Raw genomic sequence first — 18,802 nt, 5'->3', positions numbered from 1 at the left:
CAGACAAATCTTCACTAATTCATTTATTTTTGTAGTAACATTCCTGAAACTTCACTTAAATTGCACGAAATCACGTGGATTGGAGTTTTCTGTTACAAATAATGTAAAAGCTGTTGTGTTTCAAAATCTCTCAGAAAAACTTAGAGCATTATATCATGAAAACCAAGGTATTGTACATTCCTGAATTTCTATACCAGTAAATGAAATGAACCCCCAGGTCTTCGAAACAGGTTGAGGAGTGGGCAGGGCTGCTTCATAGTCATGTCAGCAAGTCAGACAGATAATGTGGCAATTCACATGCTAAATGTGCATAATGACCCCATTACATCCACAACATTAAAACAAAGCAACTTAGAGGCTTTCTGTATTGAAGAGTTTCAGTAGCCATTAATGAGGTTACTGTTGATACATTTGAGGAAAATAGAAGTAGGTCGAGGGAAACTGCACTGATCCTAATGCAATAACGTCCACTCTTAAACGAACCCAACAAAATTGTACATGATACTCTAAATGTGGTCTCATTGATTTGTACTATTGTTAGCAAAAGATTCCTAATTTATATTCCATTTCTGAAAAACAAAACCTAAAATAATCCAGAATTGCCCTATCACTTGTCATATCCGCATGCTAACTTTTATGAGCGCCACCAGGACACAGATCTCTGTATCTTGGAGTTCTGTTATTTAAATGGAGAGACTGCATTCTGCTGGTCTTTCATCCTGTCAAAAGTAGACAAGTTCACATTTTCCTCATGTTACAATTTAAAGAAATTTTTGTTCACTCACTTGACAAATCTATATACCTTTGCAGACTTCCTATGTCCTTTTCACAACTTGTTTTCCTACCTATTCTTGGCGATTAATAAATTTAACTACCATACGCCTCAATCCTTCAATCAAATTATTAATATAGTTTATAAACAGTTGAGACCGTAGCACAGATCCCTGCGGCACAGCATTTTCAAGCTTGCCAACTCAAAAATGACCCATTAGCGTCTACACTCTACAAAAATAAGGATATAATGTAGAATCCTAATGCCATGGAAAACTTAATTACCAAGCTTATCATTTGAGATGGTATAAAATGTACTCACTTGGTCGGCTTCATCTTCAATTTTAATTAGGAGTTGTCTAGGTACTTTTAATGTGACATCTGTTCCATCAAGTGTGTACAGATCCACTCGCCCCTCCAATAACGAATCAATTACTTCCTTTTCTTCTTCTAATTCAGACAATATGTCTGTTACAATATTCCACATTTCACGGACCTGAATAACAAAGGTTTGTGTTTGAATAAATTAATAAAGTCTCACCAGCGCTCACATTAATAAATGTTTACTTGCACAACTTCTAAACTGAGCAACTACCATTTTGGTCCCTCTTATTTAACATCACAAAAGAGATTTAATCTTCATCACACCACTATTTGAGAGTCTGCTGTATGCAAGTTGGTCTGCCATATTTCCTATATTGCTTGTTAAACATGTTGGGATGTCCAGTTGTGAGAAATGCACCATTTTAACAAAATCCAGTTTCTTTGTTAAATGATGGAAGAGGTACTTCAGTTAAAAAAAACTTAATTCAAATAACCTCAGCCAGAACCACAACAGGAAAACTTTCTTTCTACGCAAGCCTTTGACCAGTCTGGGAAAAATATAATCAGTGAAAGCAGTATCAGACAAACAGGTATAGATTCCTTAGCTGATATTATATCAGGGAGTGCCTTCGAAGTTGTACGAAAATCGAAGACAAATTTGAAAAATTAATGAAAGCAAACACTTGCCTTATAAACCCAACAGAATACAAAATGGAAAGGTTAGTGACCCTGACTGAAGTCAAAAACTTAAATATGAAATATAAGCAAATTTTAAGACGTCTTTTTCACTTCCATACATTCCAAAGAAAAAACTGACTGGATAGACTGGCAAGAAAACAAAAGTCCATAAGAGATTTTACACACAACGATAGCACTGATTTTTTTTCCAAGAAAGAGTATACAATGGTCCATGGTGTAGCACAGATAGAACATAATTTAGCCATTTAGACTTAAAGACATTGGCAACAATTCTAAAATCGAAAAAGGTCATGGCAGCTTGTTGTAAGCAAGCTTGTAGATTTATTGGAAGTCATTCAAACATTAAGAAAAACTGTAACCATTACTTCTTAATATTAGTTACCCTTGCAGTACGGGGTGCCGCACACACTAATTTAAACCAAGAAACAAAAAACATAAAAGTAAAACAAAAGATGCAATGCTAAAGATTTTGTACAAACCTCCTCTTGTTTCTGATTACGTGCTTCTGCAAAGCCATAAGTAGCCCTAGCAAAAGAAGTCAAACTGTAAGAATTTTGTTAAAATTAAGAAATTCTAAAATTCATTAAAGTCATTTCAGGAAAAAATTTTCTTATTCATCATTTCTATCTGACATCAGCAAGTGAATTATTTGAGAGATTGCAGTAAAAAATTATTAGGGACCTGAGTAGTGACCTTTTGGCAGTGGTGGAACTGGTGGGTGGGGGTGGGGGGTGGTAGGTAAACGACAAGGGACCTGAGCAATGACCTTTTAGTGATGGTAAACAACCAGACTTAAAATGCCAGCTATTTTCTCCAATGTACACGTGAATAGATTCTAACTTGTTATGATTGTAACCTAAGTGTTGTAAACAGCCCCATTACAAACACTATTCTAAAATGCCACCATTCATTCCCCACAATTGTTTAGACTTTTTGCACTTCATTATTTCATAGAAGCTTTGCACACTATACACAAAACTTTGAGATGTCATATTTCAGTTTATGTTTGACTAAGCATTATGACAGATTAAAATCCTTTGACAGATCAAGCATCTGATATGTTATAACCCCAAATCTCTGCCACTCAACAGCAATTAACATGTAAAGACTTATTTGAATCACTTTTCCAACAGGAATGTCATATCTTGGAGTGAGAGGAGAAATCAATAATGAGAAATCTCAAACATATCCAAACAGAGACCATAAAATATCAATTGATTTTAAATATTCAACCTACCCAACAACATTTCTTACTCAATGCAAGATAATCCCTGAGACTATCAATTGAGAATTATATAGGATAACCATGCAATTTTGCATGAGGCTATAGCTTTGTCATTAAGTTTTGCCTTTAATTCTGGAAAAAATGATTTTTAAGCACTTACAACTGTTACAAATTGCAATGAGAAAAGACAAACAACAATGTAAAGTCACCTCGAGATAGAGGAGAAAACACAAACTAATTGCTCCCAGGACTGGAGCAGAATGCAAAAAGGGAGATACCCCACACAGCCTATACGTATTGAAATGTATTACACTCTGGAACAAAAGTACTGGAAACTGACAGCACAGATGTCATGGATGGACCTAGTAAACAACGTCTTGGATATACAAGTAAAACTAGAATTTTAAGGGATATTGAGAAGTTGGACATGGCTAAAAGTTGAGCTGCTGCATTCTCATCTCTCTTTCTAAGGAACTGACTTGTAGCCATGGAAAAAAACACCAGGGAAGAAACATTAGGAACAGATCATTTTAAGATTAACTACAACATTGACTATTGCTGGTTGCACCTAAAAAGCCATACAACCAACTCTCTTGTCAGAAACAACTGAAGGACTTTATGCCATATATTATTTTACCTTAATTTGTGTTTTTAGCTTTACATCTGGGTATATGTACACAGGCAAGAATGCAAGCCTACACTACTTGTCCTGCACAAAGGACAAAATGTTGGATGTTTCATCTTAGTTCATTCATCTTTTAGTTCATTTGTGTTGCAAGTAATAATTTCTGCTTTTAAACACAGGGAAACCTTGTGATTGGCTCCTAATTACTTCCAGTTAAGCTCCATAACCTGGTGCTAAAAAAATTCAAATCTTTCTGTGACCCAACAAGGAGTCAGGAAAGAGGAGAGCTCATTCACCCGGTTTGGATATCAAGCAATTCGGGGGGAGAGAAACAAAAACAAAGCAAGGTGACAGCCCAGACCTTTCAATCTTTGGACAACCCAAGACTGGAAGATAAAATAATGAGACATATAGCTAAGAGTCAATGGTAGTTGTCGCTTCCTTAGGATGGGGGATTTCAGGACAAGGCTGCTCATTAAACTGAAAGGAAAGAGATTTCAAAAAGACAAGGAAATTTCTTTTAGAGGGTGGTTCACATATTGCATTAACTTTGAGGAGTGGTTGATGTGGATTCAATTACAACATTTCAGAGACATTTGGATAGATACATGAATAGGAAAGGTTTGGAGGGATTGGGACTAGGAGCAGGCAGTTGGGAGTAGCTTAGTTTGAGATGATGATCGGTATGGCCTGATTGGACTGAAGGGTCTGCTTAAGTGCCGTATAACTCAATCTATAAGCATCAATCTTTCTGAACTTTGGATGCAGTTACGTGGTAATTGCGCGAAACATTGAAGCTTCTGACTGGGTAATTGCCAGAGTCTTTAGCTCTAGTTTGGAGTCAGATTCAGAAGGTTCCAACTTGCTTTAATAATTACCAAGCGATGTGTGCCATTCCCCAACCCGGCCACCAATAGTAACATCCCTTCCTCACCCAGTCATCTGCCAGCTTTCCTGGTCATTCATTTACTCTATTAGCAACAGGCAGAAAAACACGGACCTTTAAACTGAATATCCAACTGCAACGTGAGAAACTATCACAAAATAGGGGCATGGCTTCTGCAGAGATTTACTCTGGTAATGCCTACATGGCTCAGTGCCTGCATCTGTCGGGATGGATTCTACATGGAGGTCAGGCCGACAAAGCCTGAAATTAGGTAAGCAACGTTTTTGTCTGATCTATGGTTTGAGACTCAGATCAAGAGATTTAGGCTATTTTTGTTTCACAACCTTTTGCTGCACAGAATCTATAAAAATTACGACAGATGATCAGATGAACTACTGATGTACTTTTGAAATATGCAGACTGACTACCTCTGGATCAACGATTCTTGCAAGTTAGTTGTGTGATCTGGTATAGATCCATCAATGGAGTGAAAAATCAAAATAGCCCTAGTGGCTTACTTTTCCAGATGACTCTTCATTTCTGCATTCTGTTTCTTCAGAAATGAATTTTCTTTAACCATTAACCTGGAGACAAAAATCACAATGGTTAACAATGAGAGTTTATAACAAATGACTAGTTAAGTGCATGTCATAAGAAACAGAGTAAGCCATTTGGTCGCTTGAAATGACTCCATTTGAAAATGGCTGATTTAACAATGGACTTATCTTCTCTTTCCTGTCTGTCTCCTAATAACACCAAGTCAGTACTTCTCGAAGATAATCATGAAAGGATTACAAGCCAATGTTAAAACATAGTGATTTCTTTTAAATGCATATCAAAAAGCCAAAGATGACTGTCATAATTGTGTCATTGGACTTAGCAATAACCTTGCAGGAGCTTCTCATGAGCCAAAGTTTGCCAATAAACATCTGATGTTATAAAGTACCTATTCAGGACAGCTCAGGGAATTCTTGTTGGACTCTACCTGTAAACCTCTCCTGGTTCATCAGAGATCATACACTGTGGTAGTCTGGAATATAAAATTCTTATAGATAGTAAATTTAAATTATCTTTATTTACCAATGGCAATGTTACACTATAGCATAGACACAGATTGACAATCCTCTATCTGAAATCCGAAAAGCTCCAAAATCCAAAGGTCTTTTTGTTAAGTTTTTTTGCAAACAAACAGTTAACCTGAGTCGACATCCACTCAATGCATGTCACTCAGATGCGACAGGTGGGGGCGTGGTCCAGCACTGACAGGCTTCAATTTTGTTTCAGGACCAGTTTTTCTCACAATAAGTCTGTTGTTTTGAATGATTCTTTAAAAATTTCACCAAACTGCCACTTATTCTGAAATTTGAGAAATGCTGAATTCCGAAAACCAACTGGTCCTGAGCATTTCGGATTACCTACAAGCCAGTCTTGAGCTAAGGTTTTAAAACCATCAGCAGAGAGCAGCACCAACTTTTGCTCCAAAGAGCTCCCTCAGGCTACTCCTCTGCAAACAAGCTGTCTTTATACAGAAATTGGTATTAAAATGACAAAAACACCCTGTCCTTAAGCTGATAAACAGCAATAAAATGGCAAAAAAAGTTTACAAAGGAAGAGAAAGTCATTAACAGGTCGGAGTACATTTGACTAATCAAGCAAATGTTCCCACATGCACAAACTCTGAATTCTGATGAAGCCAGGCCAAATGGCCAATTGCTTTGGCTAGATAACCTTCCCTTTTAACAGTACATCATAACAAGAGACTAGTCCAAACTATGTGGAAAAGCTCAGCTAATATGCCCAGTATCACTGAAGCAGGAAAATCGACAAATTGAGGGCTCCGGCCTGAAACGTCAATTTTCCTGCTCCTCAGATACTGCCTGACCTGCTGTGCTTTTCCAGTAACACACTCTCAACTCTGGTTAGCAGACAAAACAATACTTTTCACTGTAGCTTAGTACATATGACAATAATAAATCAAATCAATTTCAAAACCTGGAATGCCAGGCTACAAGAAAAAGCAGTAAAACAGCAACCAATAACTAGTGGTAGTGCTATATGAAAGTGAATTTTTTTTCCCTCTGAAAAGAAGTTACATTTCAGCAATATTCCTCAGAAGATCTTGAGATTTGAGAGCAAAAAAGTATCTGTAGCTCTTCATCTACGTAAAAAGGGAAGAAAAGTTTTTTAAAAATCAATCATTCTTGATCTAGTGATGAGAACAAGGAGAGACATAATATGCCCACAACATGACACGGATAAAGTGCTCCAAGGTATTTTACAGAAGCACAAATAAAGTGAATGCCACACTCAAAAACAAAAATTAGGTTCATCAAAAGCTTGGTGAAAGACACAAATGGTCAGGAGAAGTTGCAGAGGTAGAGAAAATGTCTAAGAAGCCAATATTCGAACATGGAAACTAAAAAAAAAAGAAGGAGCTTGGAGATGTATAAAGCTAAAAAGCTAAAAGAAAATTATATGATTTAAAAGAAAATAAATAGGTGCTTTATATTTCTGGTTAAGATTCCAATGTTACATTTGTACTGACTCGCCAAGGGAAGCAAACAACTCTCATGTATCCTTAAGCTTCATAAGTACAAGTTTCTGTACTTATCTTCAATTCAAGCATAAATATAACTTACTCTTCTCTTCTCTTGTACTCTCCAACAACAAAAGCTTCTCTCTGAATTCCTTCCAAAAACTGGTTGGCTGCAATACAACTTTTCATTGCCGATAAATGGGAATCTTGTTTTCCTTTGAATGTCATGGTTTTCCAAGTGCTGTCGTCTTTTATTAATAGCATGGGGTGGGGTAAACAAATTAAAAACAACATTAATTCAATTAAATGAGAGGGGTTTCACTCTAAAATTGACACTTTACACATTCACAGGACACCCTGCAAATTGGATTTAAGTACCGTAAATAGAAATATAAAATAGGAAAAGGCCGTGGGTCCTATTGAGTCTGCTGTGCTGTTCATTCATTATGATTGTCACTGATCATCTAATTCAATAGTCTGCTTCTGTTTTGCCCCATATTTTTTGATCCCTTTAGCCCCAAGTGCTAATTCCAATTCCTTCTTGAAATTATATCTTGAAATGTTTTGGTCTTGGCTGTTTTTGGTGTAGTGAATTTCAGAAGCTAGTAATTATTATTAATCAATGCAAATACATCTGGCAGTTCATCTCAATATACATCGATTTTTGAATTTTCAACAATACATGAAAGTCTTAATGTATGACATTATGAACATTCAAGTGACCTGATGCTCATATTTCGTATTTCTGAAAATAAGTGGCTGATCATTTAGGAATAAGACAAGCAGAATTTTTTTCAGTTAGCGGGTTAGAAATCTTTAGAAGTCTATGCCAGTGTTGTTGATTCAATTATCATTTAACATATTTAACACCAGAGACAAATTCATGTTATCGAGCAAGGTATACAGGGAGTAGACAGGAAAGTTGAGGATGAATCAGCCACAATCGTATTGAATAATGGAGCAGACCGGAGGGGCCTCATGGTTAATGTTACCGTAAGCAATGATATTCATTATGGAAGCAAGCACAAGCAATCCAGAATTTTTCCCAGGAGCAAACTTGACCCCGAAGCTGTAATGACATTCAAAACAAAGTACTTGCCCATAATGTACACATGTGGAAACTAAAAGAAATACCCAAATTATATTCAGACCACAAGACATAAAAAAAGTCAGCCAGTCAGCTCAGCAAGTCTGCTCCAATGAGATCAGTTAATCAGAATCTTAGTCTCCTCTTTTCTGCCTTAATTCTCCTCGATTCCCTTACCTGATCAAAAATCCATTTCTCTCACCCTTGAATACAGTTAACGACTTAACCTCCACAGCTCTCTGCAGTAAAAAATATTCTGCAGATTCGGAACCTTCAAAAGAAACTCCTCCTGATCATGGTCTTAAATGTGCAACCCCTTGTTCCAACATCTGCTCTCTTGTCCTAGACTTTCCCACAAGGGGAAACTATTTTTCCATATCTAACCTGTCAAATCCTCTAAGAATCTTGCATTTTTCAATAAGGTCACCTCTCGTTCTTCTATACTCCAACGAGCACAGGTCCAAATTACTCAATGTCTCAGGAGGGTCACTTCCTACCTGGTATCAACCTGGTGAATCTCTTTGGAGCTCCTCCAATGCCAGCATATCTTTCCATAGGTAAGGTGCCCAAAACTGACATATTTCAGCTACTGCCTGACTGATGCCTCGACAGTTTGAGCAAAATCTCCCTAATTCTATACTCCATTACCTTTAAAATAAACTTCGATGTAGCATTTGCCTGATCATCTACTAAATGGGAAGATGTTAGGTTTCTTTTTAAAAACCAATGGACAAGCAGTCCCAAATGCCTCACCGTAGTTTCTCCATTTTAAAAAAATCCCTTATGCTTTCTGCTAAAATGCATAACCTCATTTTCCATATCACAATTTTGAAGATTACCCATCTGGAACCCAGTTAAGCAGTCCAAGATAGGATCTGTTCTGTGGTATCTACAAAAAAAAAACTATGTGCCGTGCAATCAAGAAATGTAATAACGCACTAGCACCTATCCCCTGAATAAGAGAACAAAAATGTTGTTCTGAATCAACTCTACTAACTGCAGAAGCTACAGGACAAAAAATACAAAGACTAAAGTCCATTCTCTTGGCAAGGTAAATCAGTTCTGTACAATGCTCAAAATTGATTTCTGTTGCTTAAAAACAGTTTTGAAGATTCATCTACCTATTGGTGATTCAAGTCAACAGTAGGGAATTACATTAAAGAAAGGAGACCAAAAACGTAGAGACATAAGGAAGAAGTGGATCATTTCAGACTGTCCCTCAAAAGAAAATTGAGGAAAAAAGATCATAAGACAAAAGGTGGTCATCATTTGGCTCATCAAATATGCTTACCATTCAACAAAATTTCCAGTGCGAGCAGCAGCGAAGGTAAGACCGTTTGGTTTTAAAAGTGCTTACCGGTAGCGGGCAGCGGTGTTTTTTTTTCTCTTTCACTCTCTCTTCACAGAAAGAGCGGGAGCACCAGGGGGAAGTGACGACGACCAGAGGGGCAGCCGAGACCCGGAAGCAGTTAGTGTAAGCTTACCTGGGTAGGTTTTTTCCCCCTTTAAAAGCGCGAAGGAGAGGATAGGGAAAGAGAACACTTAAATGCGTGGCTACAGGGATGGTGCAGGAGGGAGGGATTCCGGTTTTTGGATAACTGGGGTTCTTTCTGGGGACGGTGGGACCTCTATAAGCAGGATGGTCTACACCTGAACCTGAGGGGCACCAGTATCCTTGGGGGGAGGTTTGCTAGTGCTCTTGGGGGGGGTTTAAACTAACTCTGCAGGGGCATGGGAACCCAGATTGTAGCTTCAGGGTGCAGGGCCTGGAGTGTAGGGAGGTTAGGAACATGGCATCAATTTCCAAGGAGGGTGCCTGTAAACAGGAAAGTGGCTTGAAGTGTGTATACTTCAATGCAAGAAGTATACGAAATAAGGTAGGTGAACTTGCAGCGTGGGTTGGTACCTGGGACTTCGATGTTGTGGCTATTACGGAGACATGGCTAGAACAGGGACAGGTTTGGCTGTTGCAGGTTCCAGGATTTAAATGTTTTAGTAGGGTCAGAGGTGGGGGTAAAAGAGGGGGAGGTGTGGCATTGCTTGTCAAAGATAGTATTACAGTGGTGGAAAGGACGATGGATGAGGACTTGCCATCTGAGGTAGTTTGGGCTGAGGTTAGGAATAGGAAAGGTGAGGTCACCCTGTTAGGAGTCTTTTACAGGCCTCCTAATAGTCCTAGAATCATTAAAGAAAGGATAGGGAAGGTGATTCAGGAGATGAGTGACAGTAATAGGGTGGTTGTTATGGGGGACTTTAACTTTCCTGATATTGATTGGGAAAGCTATAGCTCAAGTTCGTTAGATGGGTCAGTGTTTGTTCAATGTGTGCAGGAGAGTTTCCTGACACAATATGTAGACAGGGCAACAAGAGGTGAGGCCATACTGGATTTGGTTCTGGGTAACGAACCAGGCCAGGTGTTAGAATTAGAGGTAGGTGAGCACTTTGGGGATAGTGACCATAATTCGGTGATTTTTACTCTCGTGATGGAGAGGGATAAGTGTGTACTACAGGGCAAGAGTTATAGCTGGGGTCAGGGAAATTATGATGCGGTGAGGCATGACTTAGGATGTGTGGCTTGGAAAAGTAGACTCCAAGGGAAGAGTGTAAATGATATGTGGAGCTTGTTCAAGGAGCAACTATTGAGTGTCCTTGATAATTATGTACCTGTCAGGCAGGGAGGAAAGGGTCGTGCGAGGGAGCCGTGGTTTAATAAGGAATTGGAATCCCTTGTTAAATGTAAGAGGGCGGCCTATCTTAAGATGAGACGTGAAGGTTCAATTGGGGCAATTGAGAGTTATAGGGTAGCCAGGAAGGACCTGAAGAGAGAGCTAAGAGCAGCAAGGAGGGGACATGAAAGGTCCTTAGTCGGTAGGATTAGGGAAAACCCTAAGGCTTTCTATAGGTATGTTAGGAATAAAAGAATGACTAGGGTAGGAATAGGTCCAGTCAAGGATAGTAGTGGGAAGTTGCGTGTGGAGGCGGAAGAGATTGGGGAGACACTGAATGAATACTTTTCTTCAGTATTTACTCAGGAACAGGGCATTGTCGTCGATGCGAATACTGAGTCACAAATAAGTAGAATGGATGGCTTTGAGGTATGTAGAGAAGAGGTGTTGGAAATCCTGGAAAAGGTGAAAATAGATAAGTCCCCTGGGCCTGATGGCATTTATCCTAGGATTCTCTGGGAAGCAAGGGAGGAGATTGCAGAGCCATTGGCCTTGCTTTTTATGTCCTCTTTGTCTACAGGAGTAGTGCCAGAAGACTGGAGGATAGCAAATGTGGTTCCCTTGTTCAAAAAGGGGAGTAGGGATAACCCTAGTAACTATAGGCCGGTGAGTCTCACTTCTGTTGTGGGCAAGGTCTTAGAGAGAATGGTAAGGGATAGGATTTATGCACATCTGGATAGGAATAATGTGATCAAGGATAGTCAGCATGGTTTTGTGAAGGGCAGGTCGTGCCTCACAAACCTTATTGAATTCTTTGAAAAGGTGACGAAGGAGGTTGATGAGGGGAAAGCGGTAGATGTGGTATATATGGATTTTAGTAAGGCGTTTGATAAGGTTCCCCATGGTAGGCTACTGCAGAAAATACGGAGATATGGCATTGAGGGTGAGTTGGAGGTTTGGATTAGGAATTGGCTGGATGGAAGAAGACAGAGGGTAGTAGTTGATGGCAAAGTTTCTTCATGGACTGCCGTCACTAGCGGTGTCCCGCAAGGATCTGTTTTGGGACCATTGCTGTTTGTCATTTTTATAAATGACCTGGAAGAGGGGTTAGAAGGTTGGGTGAGCAAGTTTGCGGATGATACGAAAGTCGGAGGAGTTGTTGACAGTGAGGAAGGATGTGGCAGGTTACAGCAGGATATAGAGAAGCTGCAGAGCTGGGCAGAAAGGTGGCAAATGGAATTCAATGTAGCTAAGTGTGAGGTGATTCACTTTGGGAAGAATAACAAAAAGATGGGGTACTGGGCTAATGGTCGGATACTTGGTAGTGTGGATGAGCAGAGGGATCTTGGTGTCCATGTACACAGATCTCTGAAAGTTGCCACCCAGGTAAATAGTGCGGTGAGGAAGGCATATGGCGTACTGGCTTTTATTGGTAGAGGAATTGAGTTCCGGAGTCCTGAGGTCATGATGCAGTTGTATAAGACTCTGGTGCGGCCGCATCTGGAATATTGTGTGCAGTTTTGGTCGCCATACTATAGGAAGGATGTGGAGGCACTGGAACGGGTGCAGAGGAGGTTTACCAGGATGTTGCCTGGTATGGAAGGAAGATCGTATGAGGAAAGACTGAGACACTTGGGGCTGTTTTCATTAGAGAAAAGAAGGTTTAGGGGTGACTTGATTGAGGTGTACAAGATGATTAGGGGGTTAGATAGGGTTGACAGTGTGAACCTTTTCCCGCGTATGGAGTCGGGTATTACAAGGGGGCATAGCTTTAAATTAAGGGGGGGTAGATATAGGACTGAAGTTAGGGGTAGGTTCTTCACTCAGCGAGTCGTAAGTTCATGGAATGCCCTGCCAGTAGCAGTGGTGGACTCTCCCTCTTTATGGGCATTTAAGCGGGCATTGGATAGGTATATGGAGGATAGTGGGTTAGTATAGGTTAGGTGGGCTTGGATCGGTGCAACATCGAGGGCCAAAGGGCCTGTACTGCGCTGTATTCTTCTATGTTCTATAAAATCATGGTTAATCCAAATCCACAACTCCACTTCTTCACATTTTCAATTCTATTAATGATCAGAAATCTGTCCATCACAGGCCTAAATATTCTCAACAACCTAGCCTCAACAATCCATTACGCATTTAAGTGGGTGCCCCCTTACTCAGATTGTGCCCTTTGATCCAGACTCTCCCGCAGGAGAAATTCTCTCTCCACATTCACTCTAAAAAACATCGGATTCTTGCAGATATGTTTCATTGAGATCTCCTCACTTTATTCTCAACTCTAAAAATTAATTCAATTCTAAACTACACAACATTCCCTCATAAGAAAATTCTTTCATACATAGAAAGCTTTCTGAATTGCCTCCAAAACCAGTATCTTTTCTCTTGGATAAGCAGTGTCACAGTGGAAATGTCTTAACTGTCCTCTAACCAATTAGAGGCGGACATTAAATGCTGCTTTAACCAATGACACCCATATCTCATTAATAAAATTTCAAAACATCAAAAATATTCAATGTATTGTAAGTTTGACTGACTAATGTCTTATTGGGAGATTTTGCTAAAACTATTGTAATTCAGCATTTGCCTTCCCTATCATCTGAACCTGGATGCTAGTTCGTGATGCACAAGGACTCTAAGAGTGCCAAAACTTTCTTGTCCTATCTGCACTCAAAATTCAGCTCAATTATTCTTCCTGCCAAAATACACAACTTCAAGTTTTCCTACGTTACATACCATCTCTAGGTATTTGAACACTCAATTGCCTATATTTCTCGGTAAACTCCTCAGGTCATTCCCGCTCCCTGCCATCTCACTTACTTTTGTGTAACCCACAAGTTGGGGATATCAAATTCTCTTCCCTTATCCAAGTCATTAATATATTGTGAACAATCGTGGCCCTGCTATAGATCCAGCGGCACCCCACTAGTTACAGGTCGCCATCCTGAAAATATTCCTTTACCCAAACTCACTGTCTTATTAGTTAGCCATTCTTCTCTCCATGCTAATATACTACCACTAACATCACAGGTTCTTAAGTAGCTTTATGGAATACCTTTGGAAATCCAAATATGACATCTATTGATTTCCATTTATTTTGCTTGTTACTTCAAGAATGCTAATAAATTTGTCATACACAATCTTCCTTAATGATGCCATGTTGACTCTGCTAAATGCTTTGCTGTTATATCATTTATAATAGATTGTAACATTTTCTCAATCACTGATGTTAAGCTAACTGGCCATACGAACTAAGTGGCCTCCTTTGCCAATGTACTAACTTATAATTCTCTACAGAATAAGTGAATACAGCTCAATCATTCAAACAAAAATAAAAATACTATTTTAAAACACTCAAAAAATACTTACTTGCAGCTTCATGAAACTTGCACATGAGCACATATTTTATAAAATGGTATATTAAGTTACTAAATTTAGGGCCTCCAGGAGACAGAAGTAATGATGCTGTGACTTGAGGAAAATCATTTCCAACTTCTTCCTGGAGGAGAGACAAAGAATTATAATCTCATTTATGATGTTAACTTCCTTATAAATACAGATCAATTTCATACCTTGGAGAAAACACTTAAGAATTACATTTCAACAGGACTGAAATGCTTACCACTTGTTCAACATGAAAACAATGTGATATTTAGCATCTACAATAAAAAGACAGTTCTACCTTACCAACATCGCCTTTCATCTTCCAATATTAAATTGTCAGACTATGGGACTGGGGGAATAGAAATTTCCAATCAAATAGTAAGAGGTTGTCTCTTTGGAACAACATCAATTTCCGACACATTGCCATTGTCCTCCCTTGCAACTGCACAATGCTGATTTTATAGATGTCACACTTGATGACAAAAAGGAATCTATGTTCAGATTTGAAAAAAATCCCATACCTATCTCGAACAATGCCACAACTAAAATCTACAGAATCTAGAGTTGTTGTGGTCCCTGATTTTATCCCAGTGTCAAGCTTCTTGAGCATTGTTGGAATTGCACTCATACAGCCAAGTGGACAGTATTCCATCACACTCTTGAATTGTGCCTTGTCGTTGGTGTATAAGCTTTGGGGAGTCAGGTGGTGAGTTAATTGCGGCTTTATTCCCAGCCTCTGACTGGCACATGTAGCCAGTGTTTGAGCAAGTACAGTTAAATTTCTGGTAAATGATAACCTCCAAACATGTTGATAGTGGGGGAATTCAGAGAAGGTAACACTACTGAGTGTCAAGGTACAGTGTTTAGATTGACCATCTCCAATAAGAGACATTGCCAGGTATTTGGGCAGCATAAAACGTTACTTACAACTGTCACTCAAGTCTGGATACATGCTGAATATTGTGCAATTGTCACACTCTGGTGACAGCAGGATGGAGTGAATGTCATTGTTGAAGCAACTGAAGATGGTTTGGCCTATGACATTACCCTGATGAACTCCTGCAGAGATGTCCTAGCGTGAACTCCAACAATCACACTCATCTTCTTACATTTCAGGTATGACTCCAACCGACAGACAGTTTCCCCACTGATACCCACAAGTTTTGATAAGAGCCCTTGATGCCACACAGTTGAATGCAGCCTTAATATCAAGAGCTGTTGTTCTCAGATCACCTCTGGAATTCAGCACTTTTACCCATGTCTGAATTGGGGCTGTAATGAGATCAACTGAGTGCCCCTGGCAGAACTTAGGTTGGGCATCACTGATCAGGTTACTGTTGAGTGAGTGTTGCTTAATAGCACCGTCCATCACTACTAATGATTGACAGTAGACTAATGGGGAGGTAAATGGCCCAGTTGGACTCGCCCTATCTTGTGTACAGGACATACCTAGACAACTTTCCACATTGGCAAAGCCAGTGCTGCAACTGTAACAGAAGAGCTTGGCTAAAGGAGCAACTTCTAGAGCACATGCCTTTAATATTATTGTCAGAATGTTGTCAGAGTCCATAGACTTTGCAGTAACCAGCGCCTCCATCATTTCTTGATATCACATGGAGTGAATCAAATTGGCAGGAGACCACTGGAGGCAGCAGAGATGGATCTTTGCTGATTGCTACAGCCTTATCTATTGCACTGACATATTCGACTATTCCATCATTAGGTATAGGTATATTTGTGGAGACACCTCCCCTAGTAAGTTGTTTATTTGTCCACCAACATTCAAGAACAGATTTGGCAGGACTACAGAGCTTAGATCTGTTCCCTTGGTCGTCGGATACTTTTCTGTCTTTCACATGGTGCAAATGCTGTGCAGCATGCAGATAGTCCTGTTTGGTAGCTCCACTAGATTGAACCTCTTCTAGGTATGCCTGGTTCTGCTCCTGACATATCCTCCTGCATTCTCTGCTGAACTATTACAGATTCTCTGGCTCGATGATAATGGCTGAGTGAGAGATAAGTGGGCCATGAGGTTGCTGAATGTGCAGTACAATCCTGTTGCTGTTGATAGCCGATAGTGCCTTATAGATGCCCAGCCTAGAGTTGCTCAATCTGTTCAGTTTTCCCCACTTAGCATTGTGATAGCACCACACCAAATGGAGGGTATTCTCAAAGTGAAGATGGGACTGTACCTCCACAAGGACAGTGCAGGAGTCACTATTCCTGACACGGTCATGGGTATATGCATCTACAGCTGGCAGGCTGGTATGGATTAGTTAAATATCTTTTTCCCTTTTGTTTATTTCCTCACCACCTAACAGTCCCAGAGTTACACTTCAGTCCTTAGGACGCAACCAGCCTGATCAATCTTACCCTTTTGAGCCACTCTTGGTTATGGACATTAAAATCCCATAGCCAGAGTATACTTAGTGCCCTTGGGACTTTGTGTTTCTTCAGTGTTGTTCAACATAGAGGAACAGGGAGTCATCAGCCATGGGAAGATGGCATGTGGTAATCAGCATGGTTTCTTTGCAATGTTTAACCTGAAACTTGCAACTTCATGGGGTCCGAAGTCAAAAGGAGTACTCAAGGGTAAACCCTTCCTGACTGCACACCATAGTGCTTCCACCTCTGCTGGGTCTGTCAATGACAGATATATATCATAGAAATAGACCCTTTGATCCAAGTTTTCCATGCTAACCAGATATCCTAAATAATCTAGTCTCATTTGCCAGCATTTGTCCCACATACCTCAAAACCCTTCCTATTCATACACACATCCAGATGCCTTTTAAATGTTATAATTGTACCAACCTCCATCACTTCCTCTGACATCTCATTCCATATATGGACCAGCCTCTGCATGAAAAGGTTGCCCAGTAGATCCCTTTTAGATATTTCCGCTCTTATCTTAAAACAATGCCCTCCAGTTTTGGACTCCCCCACCCTGGAGAAAAGATCTTGTCTATTTACCATATCCATGCCTCATGACTTTATAAACCTTTATAAAAGGTCACACCTCAGCCTCCTGCAGGTCGGACAGAACATATCTAGGAATGGTGATGGTAGTGTGTGGCACATTGTCTGTAAGGTATGATTCCATAAGTATGACTATATCAAATTGCCACTTGATATGACAGAGAGAGAGAGATAGACAGACACAGACAGAGAGAGAAAGACAGAGACTTCTCTCAATTCTGGGATGTCCCCAGATGTTAGAAAGGAAGATTTTACAGGGTCATTGTCTTTTATTGTGCCTAGGTCAATGTCAGATGATTGAGGCTTAGGTGATGATTAATACAAGTGAGTGACTTGCTTGGCCATTTCAAAGGGCCTTGAGTGTCAACTGTAGGCCAGGCTAGTCAGTATGGCAATTTCCTTCAATAAGAAAGCATTAATGAACTAGAGGGTCTTCCCAACAATTGACAAAAGGAACCATCTCATCATTTGAGTCTTAAATCCAGACTTTTTTTTAATTTCACTATCTGATATGGTAGAAATCAAACCTACCACAGTGTTACCTGGGTCTGAGTTAATAGTCCAACAATAATAGCACTAAGCGATTACCTTCACCTATATTAGGTTTTTGTTTACTTACTGCAATTTTCTTCATCCACTCAAAGCACATTTTCCTAAAGGATGCAGCACTTTTCTTATCATAAATAGGCCAACAATCCCTTAAAAAAAAATTAAGAAATGACATCAAAAAAAAGTTAAGCATTACTTAAAATTTGTAGCAAATTTAAATTAGCTAATTATAATAGTTGTACAAAGTAAGTTCTACATTTTAAAACAGAACCATTAAAGTCTAGACATGAAGTTGAGCGAGTTGAATGCTAATTACACAGGTTTGAATAGAGAAAAGGAAGCTCAACAAACATACTACTGCCCAACTCACTGCATGCTCCAGAAGCCATTATGGGTGGCAATGGTAAAACGTGTGTCGCCCTACTCTGCCGTCTAGTAGTATACAGCCCAGGAAACAATTACTGTCATCGAGGTAAAAACAATAACTGCAGATGCTGGAAACCAGATTCTGGGTTAGTGGTGCTAGAAGAGCACAGCAGTTCAGGCAGCATCCAAGGAGCTTCGAAATCGACGTTTCAGGCAAAAGCCCTTCATCAGGAATAAAGGCAGTGAGCCTGAAGCGTGGAGAGATAAGCTAGAGGAGGGTGGGGGTGGGGAGAAAGTAGCATCGAGTACAATGGGTGAGTGGGGGAGGGGATGAAGGTGATAGTGTCACTCATTTGTGACTAACAATGAAATTTGTTGGTGATTGTCCACTCATTACAGGAGATTAAAAACAGCTAACTCATTTACTCCATTACAAGCAACTCTTTGATTTATGATATTTGATTTGAGCAATAAGACTCAAATTTAGAAGTCAGTCAAAAGAATCTATTCAAATAAATCTTATTTTGCAGCCTCCAGAAAAAAAAATCAAGGAAATGGTTAATGGGACATTCCTTTTTTGCAGGAAAAGTGGCAAAGTTCAACTTCTCATAGCTTGAAGTTGCAATCTCAGTCAGACACCCAATTAAGAGGGTACTCAAATTAATGCACATGGTGAAAAGAGTACCTCAAAAAGAAAAATATTAA

General features: G+C 39.6%; 1 protein-coding gene across 1 annotated transcript in view; it reads right to left on the bottom strand.

Annotated features, from left to right (window-relative positions):
• Positions 1-18,802, bottom strand: part of haus6 (HAUS augmin-like complex, subunit 6) — a 60,374-nt gene that overhangs the window by 32,682 nt on the left and 8,890 nt on the right. Inside the window, exons 3-8 of the mRNA XM_043717754.2 lie at positions 17,802-17,880; positions 14,189-14,318; positions 7,170-7,314; positions 5,049-5,114; positions 2,274-2,319; positions 1,094-1,267 (exon numbers count right to left, since the gene is read on the bottom strand). Coding sequence (XP_043573689.1) covers positions 1,094-1,267; positions 2,274-2,319; positions 5,049-5,114; positions 7,170-7,314; positions 14,189-14,318; positions 17,802-17,880 — 640 coding nt within the window. The remainder of the gene's footprint in view (positions 1-1,093; positions 1,268-2,273; positions 2,320-5,048; positions 5,115-7,169; positions 7,315-14,188; positions 14,319-17,801; positions 17,881-18,802) is intronic.

The sequence above is a fragment of the Chiloscyllium plagiosum genome, unplaced genomic scaffold (genome assembly GCF_037043375.1).
Source record: "Chiloscyllium plagiosum isolate Xiang-an unplaced genomic scaffold, Cpla_swu_hap1 HiC_scaffold_2, whole genome shotgun sequence".
NCBI lineage: Eukaryota > Metazoa > Chordata > Chondrichthyes > Orectolobiformes > Hemiscylliidae > Chiloscyllium > Chiloscyllium plagiosum.
This window is presented reverse-complemented; position numbering and strand designations above follow the sequence as displayed.